At 45.8% G+C, this 12,500-nt stretch overlaps 1 protein-coding gene across 1 annotated transcript in view; it reads right to left on the reverse strand.

Annotated features, from left to right (window-relative positions):
• Positions 1-12,500, reverse strand: part of col5a3a (collagen, type V, alpha 3a) — a 75,772-nt gene that overhangs the window by 55,025 nt on the left and 8,247 nt on the right. The window contains exons 2-4 of the mRNA XM_083649955.1: positions 7,585-7,752; positions 7,028-7,241; positions 5,882-6,044 (exon numbers count right to left, since the gene is read on the reverse strand). Of these exons, the coding sequence (XP_083506081.1) occupies positions 5,882-6,044; positions 7,028-7,241; positions 7,585-7,752 (545 nt within the window). The remainder of the gene's footprint in view (positions 1-5,881; positions 6,045-7,027; positions 7,242-7,584; positions 7,753-12,500) is intronic.

Genomic DNA, 12,500 nt, shown 5'->3' on the forward strand with positions numbered 1-12,500 from the left:
TCTGCTGGCTTTGGTGGCCTCACACACTCACTCAACATCGCTCTCTTCTTTTGGTCTACATACCCCTCATGTTATCATTATGACGTTATACAGTACTTTGTACTGGGTCCTTCTGAGACACGGGCCATGAATTTCACTTGTAATACAATGTAAACAACATGCACGCAGCCCCGCGGCGCAGCGTGTGACGAGATTTAGATTAAATCAGCGATAAGAATCTATGAAACTGACGGGCCCACTCACTGCAAACAGATTACAGAGAGTACAATGTTATCCGGTGACAGCTGGGCCGCCATTTGTGATCAATTAAGTGGGATTAGCTGCTTGATGTTGTAGTAATTATAGTCGCATTGTAATCTCTTTAATTAAGCTGAGCCACAGGTGAAATAAATCAACGCACGTCTCTTCTCCACCGCCCGCCACCAGGTCATACATCTTCTGATACAGCCTCAAATCACCAGGGTCATACATCTTCTAACCAGGTCATACGTCTTCTAATACAGCCTCAAATCAGGCCTTATCATCAGCAATGCATGTGCAAACACAAACCCTGAGTTTTGATTCATGTAAGAAAAGAAGGCAAATCCAGGCAGGACCAATAATCATGTGTGCTGGAACACATCACATGAGTCTCTGACCCTCGCTGTTCCTGCAAGTTCTGGCCACTATCCAGTGTATCCAGCAAATGAAAGCATTGCACTCTAGGGAGAGGGGGAGAGAGAGAGAGGAGAGAGAGGGGGGGGGAGAGAGAGGGTGAGAGAGGAGAGAGAGAGAGAGGAGAGAAAGAGGGTAAGAGAGAAGAGAGAGAGGGGGGGGGGAGAGAGGAGAGAAAGAGGGAGAGAGAGAGGGGGAGAGAGGAGAGAGAGAGGGGGGGAGAGGGTGAGAGAGGAGAGAAAGAGGGTGAGAGAGAGGAGAGAGAGAGGAGAGAAAGAGGGGGAGAGAGAGGGGGAGAGAGGAGAGAGAGGGGGGGGGGAGAGAAAGGGCACAGAGAGCTAATCATCCAATCTCAATTTGAGATCAAAGGCAGCACTGGTATGAGAAGGGATCTTGTTTTTCTCTCCGCCTCACAGATTTAGCAAATAAAGTGGTGGCCAACACATGGAGTCGTGTGGGTGCACAGTGCCACGTCCTTCTCCATCTAGGATGGTTGAGGACATCAGAAGAGAACATAGCTATACTGCTGGGAAGGAAGGAAGTCATCTCAGCTGCTGGATCGCATTAGGTCACACATCTGGTGGCAAAGGTTTTGGACGGGAAGCCATGAAAAGTGCAGAGTTTCTCATCTTCTCTTTGCCCTGCTGTCTGCCCACAGGAAGGGGGTGGCAGCTATCCAACAGTCTTACTCTGCTCCACCCGGTCACATCGTAATTACCCAACTACCTAGAGCTTATCTGAGGCACTGTCCACTCATTTCACCCTCGAAAAAACAACTAGAGTGAGTCACTCACCACCACATGCCTTGTAGGTCAAAGAGAGACCAAAGATCTGTAACAAACAGTGAAGACTGCTCACTCGCTGCAATGAAACAGCACTTTGTTGCTCTCAATTTGCCCAAAGTGCATCAGATGCTCATGACTAACCAAGAACATCTGACCACCACCAGACACAAATCATTTCAGAGGCAATGTCTACAGACATTGACCAACACACAATGTGCTTCTCCAACCTGTGGGGTTTCTTGATTCCATTTGAATCTGAGGATTTAAATAAAACAACCCTTTAATGACATGCTTGACAAGTCAAGGTTTCGACATGCATAATAATCAGTTTGCCAACAACCTCTCTGTTCGCCCCAGTTCTCATCCAGACAGGAAGGGGGTGAATTTCCCAACAAATAAACACATGGTCTGGATCATATCTAGCCAGTCAGCGTGTGGAAGGCACATAAACAGGGCACACAGCGGCCAAGAAGGAGCACAAGCAGACCGTGTGGACAGTTCCATGTTTGCTTTAGTGCAAATGCAAGCGCAGCGTCGGGTTTGAACACGCAAATTCTGTAGTCATTTGTAAGCAATCTGGAAGCAATAGAGACATTAGGGCCTGGCCACAGTCCCCAGGCTCCCACGCTGAGCTCCCACGCTGGGAGAACTGGGCCGGAACAACTGGCCTCCTCCCCCAGAACCAGGGCCTGGGAACAGAGGCCCAGAGGTCCGGCCTGAGAATGAGAATCACTGCTTGACCTCTCTTCCCCTGGTACCAGCCTCACCCAAGTCATATACCACACATACGGTACGGTACAGTACATTCATACAGAAATGGCTATTTTAACAAGTCATGAAACAGTCTAGTCATTGTTGATCATTCATATTTCTGATACAAATCAATATTCCGAGCTGGGCAATTAAGCGACAATGTATCGAAACCGACGTTTAGAACCTCTGACTTAAACTAGCTCATGTCAATTAATTTGACTAGAAATCTCACACGGCTCTGGGAACCATGCGCACACTTTTTTTGTGTGAGATGTGACCAAACGCATGTCAACATGTGGGGCATGACATGACATCATCCTTAAAGGAGAATTCTGTTTTTTTACAACCTGGACCTTATTTCCAGCTGGACTTATGTTCTACAAGTCAGCCTGAACAGACATTTCTGAAAACGATTCAATATAAAGCTAGAACGCGCCGCGCAACAGCCTGGAACAGAGGCCGGAGGGGCACCTGCTAAGCGTGTGTTTACGTCCTGTAAATAGCTTATTTTCTGTCACGCAGCAGCTCATATGCTTATTATATGATACTGGCATAAATGTGAGCCGCCTTATTTGCCTCTCCCAGCCTGCTGTCTGGCAGGTTCCACATCCGGGGACTGACTGTGACCAAGTCCCACCAGAGTCTCACATGGATGAAGCCGCCATGTTTCGCTTGGAGTAAACACCGTGCATATTTATGACATAAATAATCGTTCATTAATCCTAATTGAGCCTGAGGTAAAGGTTGAAATAATCGTGGTATTGATTTGAAGTCATATCGCCCAGCCCTGTCAATATGTTTCGATAATTGTCTTAAATCAATTAACAATATCTTGATTCTAGTAGCATGGTCCAAATTGTTTCAAGGTCATGGATCAAGAAAAATGCTCAAAGGTTGGTGAACCAGCTTTGGAAACAAGTGAAACCTTCTCTCCCAATAGAGACACTGCATGAAATAGGCCACGCCCCCCTCCCCCACTTGTCCCAAGGAAGACCCAGGGAAATGTCAACACTCTATACTAGACCAAATGACTTGCAAAGATTTACTTTGTTTTAGTACACACACATACTGTACGTGGATAGTGCATACAAACACTGTACACATGCAAACACATACGCACTCATTCACCACAAAAAATGCATGGAACAGAAGGGTGGAGCAAATCACCCGAGACTGAAACGCATTAGTCAGCACCACAAATATCATCATCTCTTTACTCAGCGGATGATAAATAGTGGATGTTGATTTTATTTTTTGGGTGGAAGGGCAAAGAGTGAATGTGGTGAGATAGATTAATAGTACATTGCCTGTCATAATGTGGGATTGATGATTGGGAGGGGATATTGAGGCTGATTTATGGCATGGGCGGGGCAATTGAGGTAAAGTTAGGACGTGGGCGGGAATTTAGGGAGGGGAGGTTATTGTGTGGACGTAGTTAAGGAGGCAGTTATTGGCTATGTGAGCAAACCCAAAGGCAGTGGGTGTCCCACCTGACATCTGGTTTTCCCCGGGTGAAAGCAGAGCAGGCGGAGCGGTGCCTCCATTAAGCTAAAAAGGGACTGATAATAACACTCCATCTGTACTTTTTAAACTATCTTCACTTTGGGGGGGCAAGGCACACGAGGCACATTTAGGACCCTGAGGGCGGTTGGAGAAGGGAAGACGCTTTATTGTCTGAACTCGCCTCTACCTCCGTCTCCCCTTCCCCTCTTGTCTCTCGCTCCGGTGCTGAGCAGACACAGCGCCTGGGGACACGGCAGGAGAAAGGGCTTAAGAGGATCTCGATTTCATGCTGCGGGCGAGTGATTTAGAGCGGAGCCTCATTGGGAATGACAATGGAGCGGGGCTTGCATATTGTCACGGCAAGCACAGAGAATGACTTGTGACAATAAAGGCTCGCTGAACTGAAAACAAGGGAACTGGAATCTCTCCCGGAGTTTCGTTTCAGTCTTCGCGCCCTTTCTTTCCCCTGCACACAGATACACTCACACAGGCGGACACCTATTCAAAACGCACTCAACTGTGGAAATCCACTTCAACTTCAAAGGGTCAAAAATGACCGCTTTCAGGGTAAACACACAATTAGATGGAGCTGGAATGACTTAAGGAGGAATTGTCTCTGTGACGCCTGTCCTGCCCCCACTCGGGGGTAATAAGGATGAAAGCTCTATCGTGTGCCGCCGCCGCGCCGCGGGGGACGTGGAAACACTAGGAAGAGCAGCAGCGGGAATTCTTCCTTGGAGATGTTGACCCCTGACCATCATCAGAGCAGACATGACCAAACTGCACACATTCACGGACTAATTCCCACTCAAGCACACTCAGTAACATCCAACACACAAATGTCCATCCAGATATAACGTCAACACATCGATTAGCCAACAGATCTATGCTGACAAATCCAAACAGCAAAGTGAGCGCGCCATTTGTAGGTATTGTAATGGAAGTGATGAGGCTGGGGCATGTCTGAAATGTCTGAACAACAACAACCACAACAACAACGACAAGCCCCCCTTCCCCTTCAGCAGCATTGGGATAGACAGCAGACCCCTGCCACCACGTATCTCCTCTGATCTACACACTCTGTTCTATCCTAACTCCAGTGTGTAACAGCATTATACGCTGATCATTCAAGCATACTGAATTAGGCTGAATGTGGAGGTATATGGGAGATATTCTCATTTGTTTGGCTGTGGAATCCAGTGATGAAGATAAAAGGTCATCCAAATGAAAAAAAGCAAAGTTATCAGGACCTCCCCTATGGCGTCCTGTCAGAAGATTCAGCTAATATGCATTATATATTACTCTAGTGCAGAGGTTTTCAAAGTGGGGGCGGGCCTCCCCAGGGGGAGCTCCAAACAGTTTCAGGGGAAGTTCAGTGAATAGAAGTGAAAAAATATTACATTAGTTATTACATTAGTTATCAAAATAGTGTACTTTGGATAAAGAGATAGTTCAGAGATACAGTAGTTTTGGTGAATATGAATATAAGTTTTCCCCATTTTACCAGAGTCAGAAACAAATAAATGCCTTTAAGCAGACCACTTTTGTTTATTTTGGTGTAACCTGAAGTATGTCAAACAGCGATATCAGGCTGGGATCAAATAACATAATCAGGATCTCATAGGCATCCAGGAATAGAGCGAAACTAAGCAAGTAAACTAAAGGGGGCGGGCTTTTTCCAAGCATTATCTGAGAGGAGGCCCACTGTCTCAGACTTTGAAAACCCCTGCTCTAGTGAATAATTCTCCTCTGGTTTCACACATACATACTTAATGACAAAAAGTTCAAATCATAGTACTGACTTGTAAAAGACTCATTGCTTTGGTAAAACATTTAGACATCCCAACTTAGTTTAAATGTAACACGCTTCAACAACATCAGCATCTTTTATCCCTGGCGTTGATGGGGGATTCCTCCAACTAAAGTGCTCCAGGATGTTTTCAAACAGCTAGAAAGAGACACTGCTCTGATTGGCTTCGGGGAAAATAGCGGCTGCCCGCTACCCCTGGCTGAAAAGTAAGTTAGTCAATTCCAATAAAAGTCAGCCTTCTACGTAACAACCTGACCATGTTCTGATTGTCCAATTTGAAACATCCAATACAAGGAACATTCAAGTGTGTATTGTAAAACCCAATGAAAACAGATCATCCATTTCCAAAGATGCGCCCACTTGGCAGTTGTCCTACCTCAAATACTTCTTCGTCCAGCAGCCGCGTCCCAAACACAGTGACGCCCGCTGTGCTGACCACAGCATTGTCCCCTCGCAGCAGGTCCAGCGTCTCCACCTTGTGACAGTCCAGGTAGAGGGTGACAGTCTTGCCCTGCACACTGTAGGCTATCCTGTGCCATCTGCAGGAACAACGAGACAGGGAGAGATGGTCAGCTCAGAGCCAACGGATGCTTCAACACTGCAGGGATGTATTATTGGGAAAAGGCAGCAGTATAGAAGTATGCTTTTAGTGCTGGGCAATATATCGATATTATATGGATATCGTGATATGAGACTAGATATACTGTTGTCTTTTCCTGGGCTGCATTGCAGTAAAGTGATGTAATTTCCTGATCATACCAGACTATTCTAGCTCTTCTGTTATTTGCCTTTGCCCACTAGTCATTATATCCATATTCCTGATGATTATTTTCAAAAATCTCATGAAAGCACCAATAGTCAATATCGATATTGAGCTATTTTGATCAAGTACAGTCTTCTTTTAATAAAAGTGCTTGTGACATCTCACATGTGGCTTTGACTTACAACTGAACATTTAGCCCACTTCATAGAAAATACAGAGATATATATCGTGCATCGCCATTCAGCCTAAAAACACCGACATATGATTTTGTTTTGTCCACATCGCCCCTCCTTATCTTTGAAGATAAAACTGTACCCAACAAAAACAGCAATGCAAAGGAGATAATGTCATAGATGCTGCATGATTGGTCCAAAGCAAACAAGCGGCACTTCTGAGCACCAGACTGTCAAGGATGCATTTAATTCTGTCCTTTGATCGAGTCAGGTCGTTGACCCCTCGCTGCATCAGAGGCTCTGCAGGAATCATATTCCCTTCAGGGTCACTGAAGGTCAAGCACAGGGAGTGAGCCTATGAGTCAGAGTCAAGTGTGGCTATGTGAGGTCCGCCTCTGATTCCAGCGCTAAGGAAAGTCATATGTGAGCAATTGATATATATTACACACAGCGCTGGTGAATCTCATCCATTTGACATGCACGTTAGATCTGCTGTAGAAACCGTCAAATTGACAGTGGGGCGTAACATGACAGATTTGTTAGTAGCAGTAGCAGGTCAAATGGAGAGGTTGAGGGGGCTACCCACTTTCCGTCAGCCAGGTTGATCTTCTTGAAGATGGGGTACAGCTGCGGCGTGGGCTGCCCCTGGTGGTCCTCGTACAGGAAGACAGGCGAGCGGCCCACCTCCAGGCCCAGCTGCTGCACCCCCTGCTCATCGTACACCGAAAGCAAAAAGAACTGCGTGCCCTTCTTAGCTCGCACTGTGGCCATCAGCGAGAAATCCTCAGGGAATGGGGAATCTGGGAGAGGAGAGGAGAGGAGAGGGGAGAGGAGAGGAGAGGAGAGGAGAGGAGAGGAGAGGAGAGGAGAGGAGAGGAGAGGAGAGGAGAGGAGAGGAGAGTGTTTTAGTCACACTAGAGGGACCACAGCAGGTAGCAGACTTCTTATTATAACATAGAGGCACCACCCGCTGACAATCCCAGACTTGAGTAAAGAGAATGATGAGAAATATTGCCCAGGAAAGCAATAAGCACAGCTGAGGAGGCATAAGGGGAGTTCAAAGTCAGATCTGATTAAGTCCCATTAGAAATCAAATCAAATATTTCTGTCTGCATAGACATGGGAGTGGACAGCTGAGGCTACCAGGGAAGAGCTGCTTGGTGGGTGCACTGAGCTGGATCTTCTTGTCTATCCTGTAGGCCAGGTCCGTCTCCTCCATGTCTTTCCTGCTGGTACAGAGGCCCGCCTCCATGGCCACGCCCTCCATGTCCTCCGACAGCTCCAGCACCCGCAGCACATCAAGGGCATCCGCTGGGAGCAGAAAGAAAGAGACAAATGAAGACAGTTATACAGCAACTAGAAGAGATACAGGCATGCTTTTATACACAGTAGCCAATGCTGTATCTTTAAAGGGGACCTATTATGCTACTTCCAGATTTTGTGTCATATGTGGATGTTCATATTAATTTGTTTATTCACACTATACAGTACATCAAACCCATCAGCTACTTCTGCTCTCACTCACAATGTCAAAATATAAGCGATACGATGTATCGTTTTTGATAAATTAGCGTTTGTTTGACACGAGTGTTCCACTCTTTTTCACAGCCGTTTCTGCTGTCAGCTAAAGAGACAGGAGCTCAAACGAAGCCTTTCAGACAGGCTGAACTCATAAAGGGACAGTACAAGATAAATAAGGAGTTTCTTGAACTGTGAATCATGCAACCTACTCTAGTGGAGTGCCAGAATAAATCCATAATAAATTATATTAACATAATAGGGCCCCTTTAAATGAGATATATCATTTTATTAAGCGATATGTCCCAGTTTCCAACATTGTGTGAAGAACCATACTACAGTATGATAGGGTGGATCTTGTGGCAGATACTAGCAGTGAGCTTTTATCCGTGTCAGTCTTAACAGTTCAATCGGGCCGGTGTGACCGGACTTTGTTGTGTGACTCAGCTAAGTGCTAGTTGTTAGCGAGCTGAAGGGCGGGGGGGTTTAGTAGGGCTGGAAACTGTCTGCTGTTAAAGTGATGGAAGCTTCCTGTTGCGAGGAGTCGGAGGAGACAGCTCCACTGAGAAGTGGCTGCAGGTGGCCCGGCCCTCTGTGGCTGTTATTATAGGATAGAGGTGGTACACAGCCCGGCCCATAATCCGGCTGCGGCACACCTGACAGCTGACACCTGCGCTGCGGCGCAGCTCGCCCCCGGCTGCACCGGCGAGCCGCGACGTCCGCTTCGCATTTTATCCTCATTCTGAACAATTTGCTGGCATGAATAAAGCACACGAGTGATTCATATTCACACAGCAAACTATGCTTATTAGACATGAGCACAACCAACGTCGCCCCTGAAGATATAAGGGTTCTCCCGGTGGTGGGGCTATCTCATTACAACCAGCCTTTGCTGTATTTGCAGTCGGCTAGTCGTGTTATTAGATGTTCTGTTGATAAAGTGCTGCCGTGAGCATTAGCTTTGTGCGGAGCCGCTCTCCCGCCAGCTGCCAGAGGGAGCCTGTTCAGGGCCACTCAGCGCGCCGCTTAGCATTCCAGGCATCTCAAATGAGGATCCTAAATTCAAATTGCCTCCTGTAGCACTCGGTACCCAGGCTCGCCTTTTCTTCTCCTCCTTAATTAACCGTGCGCAGAGAGTGTACCGTTGCCCAGACTTCGCTTGCAGGAAAAACACTGCGTTGCATTTTACGGCGTTATTTATTTGCATAGCAGAGAGGGCCGTTTATTCCCGAGCAGCTTTGAGCTCGCCCGCCGGGGTCCCCTAGCGTGGCAACGGGCCCGTAAATAGGTTAAGCTGTGAATTACAGCCAGACTCCGACAATGGAAAACATTAGGTACAGATCTAAAGGCATTTAAAACCGCGGGGCTTAATTTTAGAATTTGATACAGTCGTAAACAAGCCGTGTAAATTAAATAATTACAGGACTTACTGGCTCCTAACAAACACAAACCTCAGGCGGATGGTATGCAAGTGGCGCCAATAAACATTCACCCACACACAGTCGTTTATGGCACTTTTCAAATCTACTCTAATTACCTGCCATGAAAGCGAACAAGAAATGTCAACGAATAAATTTTCTTTTCAGAGATTAGTGTACATCTAATTCCATCCTCAGTGTCTCTCTCTCTCTCTCTCTCTGTCTCTCACACACACACACACACACACACACACACACACACACACACACACACACACACACACACACACAGGCTGTCGAGGTCATGAGCTCTGATGTTTGGAACAGACTGAATAATGTTCTAATTTGAAACAGCATGGGTCTAATTATTTGGGATCCTTGGATTTCTGTCAGCCCATCAGGAAGAGCACCTGACAAAATGGCCTACGAAAACAAACTAACTCAATTAACTTTTCGGCACGAACTTTTCGATCCCCTCGGAGTCGTTTTATTCCAAGCAGTCCTCGTGGCCCACAGCAACGGCAGGGCCATTTCTTGTTTTGTTGTAATGGGATGGTGTTGTAAAATGCTATAGATTTCCACTCAGCGCACGACTTTAAAAAAAAACTCTCAACGTGTTGAAGCTATGGGCTGACAGAAGACTGTTGACCCCCGACCCTCTGGAGACAACAGAGAGCAGTCTAAATGTGCAACAATGCCACAGGGGGAAATCTGAGAGGAGCGGCAGAGATTCCTCCGAGAAACGGCTCTCACAATGAACTGTCAGTTCAAAAGTGCAGAAGTGCCGGGGAATAAAAGACATCCCACACCCACGTGCACAGAACCAGAAACACACGGTTGAGGGAGAAGGGTTTACAAGCAGACAGAGGGATGAGGGTTTACAAGCTGACACAGAGGAAGTGGGGAAAAATACATATTTGGCTAAAAGGCTGCAACCCTGATAGTTGATACGACAATATCGGAGGCTATGATACAGCGATCGCAGGCGCTTTTCTCTAGAGATGCACCGATCTACTTTTTTCAGTTCCGATTTCGATTCCGATACCTGAATTTCGATATCTGCCGATACGGATTCTGATTCTGATACCAGAGCTCTTGCCAACTCTCCCAAGCAGCTGCAGCCTCCACCTTGACATAGTAGGCTAGCTGGCTCCTACTGTGACATCAGCTAGTATTTGATTTGGTAATCAATTATCTCATAGCATTAGTTACCTGCTTCATAATATTCCACAATATTAAATTCAACAATGAATAAAGGTCATTAGACATTTAGAAAACAATTGATTATTGTTTTAATTGTGTATTCACAATTATTAAAATAACATTTCAACAAACCGACAAATAAACACGCCTGCCCACTCTGCCCACTTTACCAAATGTGGTAAAGTGGTAAAGGGAAACCCTAACCCTAACCCTAACCGCAAATATTTATCAGACTAAAATATCCCAAAAACTAAGAACATGTTGTTGAGTTAGCTAACTGCTAACGTTACTAGCTCACTACTACTACTTACTACTCTAGCACTGTTTCATGTTATGTTACAGTATGGTGGGTTTACAGTCCAGTCCAGTGCAAGCTATGAATGGAATCTGGATCGACGACGACGACGACAGTCCGATATCGGATATGTGGATTACGTCAGTACCGATATCCCATCTCGACTTTTCTCTGCCTTCTACCTTCTGGTCGATGCGGTCATTATGCATGGAGTCCTTCATGTCCTCTATTTCATCATGCCAGCACCATCACCCCTGACTCTAGCTTCATAAACATGTCTCAGGCACGTGGCAGGATGCTGTGTGAAGTCTGGGTCCATGCAGAGATCCATAAAAGAGGAGAGCTATATACCTGCTGACTGCCTTCGACCCATGTCTGTCACACGGTGCACTGCCAATTCCTGCAGCCTTTCTGGCTGTCCTGCAGCGCTGACTGTCTGAGCAAGCATGACCTGCATCTCATTCATGTCTATACTACTCACCCGCATGCCCATAGAAGGACAGGTGACAGTTTTAGTACACAAAACAGTCCTGGAGTTTCACAGCAAAATAAAAAAAACATTGCAGCATTCTCCTAAACAATTGAAGTGGATGGTGACCAACTTTCAAACATACAAAAACAACAGCTGCTCATCTGGTATAATAAAAGTCTCCAGAAGCCTCGAGATGCCAAGTTGACATGAAAAGATGTTTTTAGCTGAAGTCCTCACTGTAGCCATGAGCTGAAAGTCACGTTTCACTGCGACAGTGAAGATTTCAGCTAAAAACGTCTTTACAAGTCAACTTGGCATCTCGGGGCTTCTGGAGACATGGATTACGTTGGATGAGCACTAAGGAGCCTTTTTTTTTTTTTTTTTACATTTGATTACCATCCACTTAAATTGTTTAGCAGATTGCTGTAATGTTGTTTTGCTGTTCAACCCCAAGACTGTTTTGTGGATTAAGAAACTTCACCCATCCTTCCATCGGCATGGGAGTGAGTAGATAGGCTATAATAACGGAATTTTCTTTTTTGGGTGAACTGTTCCAAGTTCCAACTGTTCACCTTACCTCACCTGTCGACATAATGTACCCTTTAAGGAATTTAGGAAGGAGTTTCGACTTGCTCAAAGACACTTTGGCATGGCTATTGATGGACAAAACCTGGGACCTGGTCTCTCTGAGCACTAGGCGACCAATGCCAGAGGGACATATCAGATATGAAACTGGCAGAAACACATGCATACTACTTAGCCAATGACGATGATGATTATGACTCATGCATGTTTGAAACAACATCTTGGGATTAGTCTCTTTAGACTGACTCACGAGTGTGACTCAGAAGGCTCAGCTGATAATTGCTTTCCAATTCCACACAAAGAAAAGAGTTCATTGGATTAGGAGGAGCAGTTCAAGATCATTTAGTTGCTTGCATGTACACTTAAAGGATAGATTCACCCAAAGATGAGAATTAAATCCTTATCTACTCATCTCCATGCTGGTGGAAGGTCGGCTGAAGGTTTTTTTTGTCCACAAAACCTTTGTGGAGTTTTCCAGGGAAACAGAGTTACAGCATTCTCCTGAACAACTGAACTGGATGGTGACCAACTTTAAAAACAAAAACAAATGCCTTCATACTGCTCAACT

Source organism: Poromitra crassiceps (genome assembly GCF_964638095.1).
Source record: "Poromitra crassiceps genome assembly, chromosome: 13".
NCBI lineage: Eukaryota > Metazoa > Chordata > Actinopteri > Beryciformes > Melamphaidae > Poromitra > Poromitra crassiceps.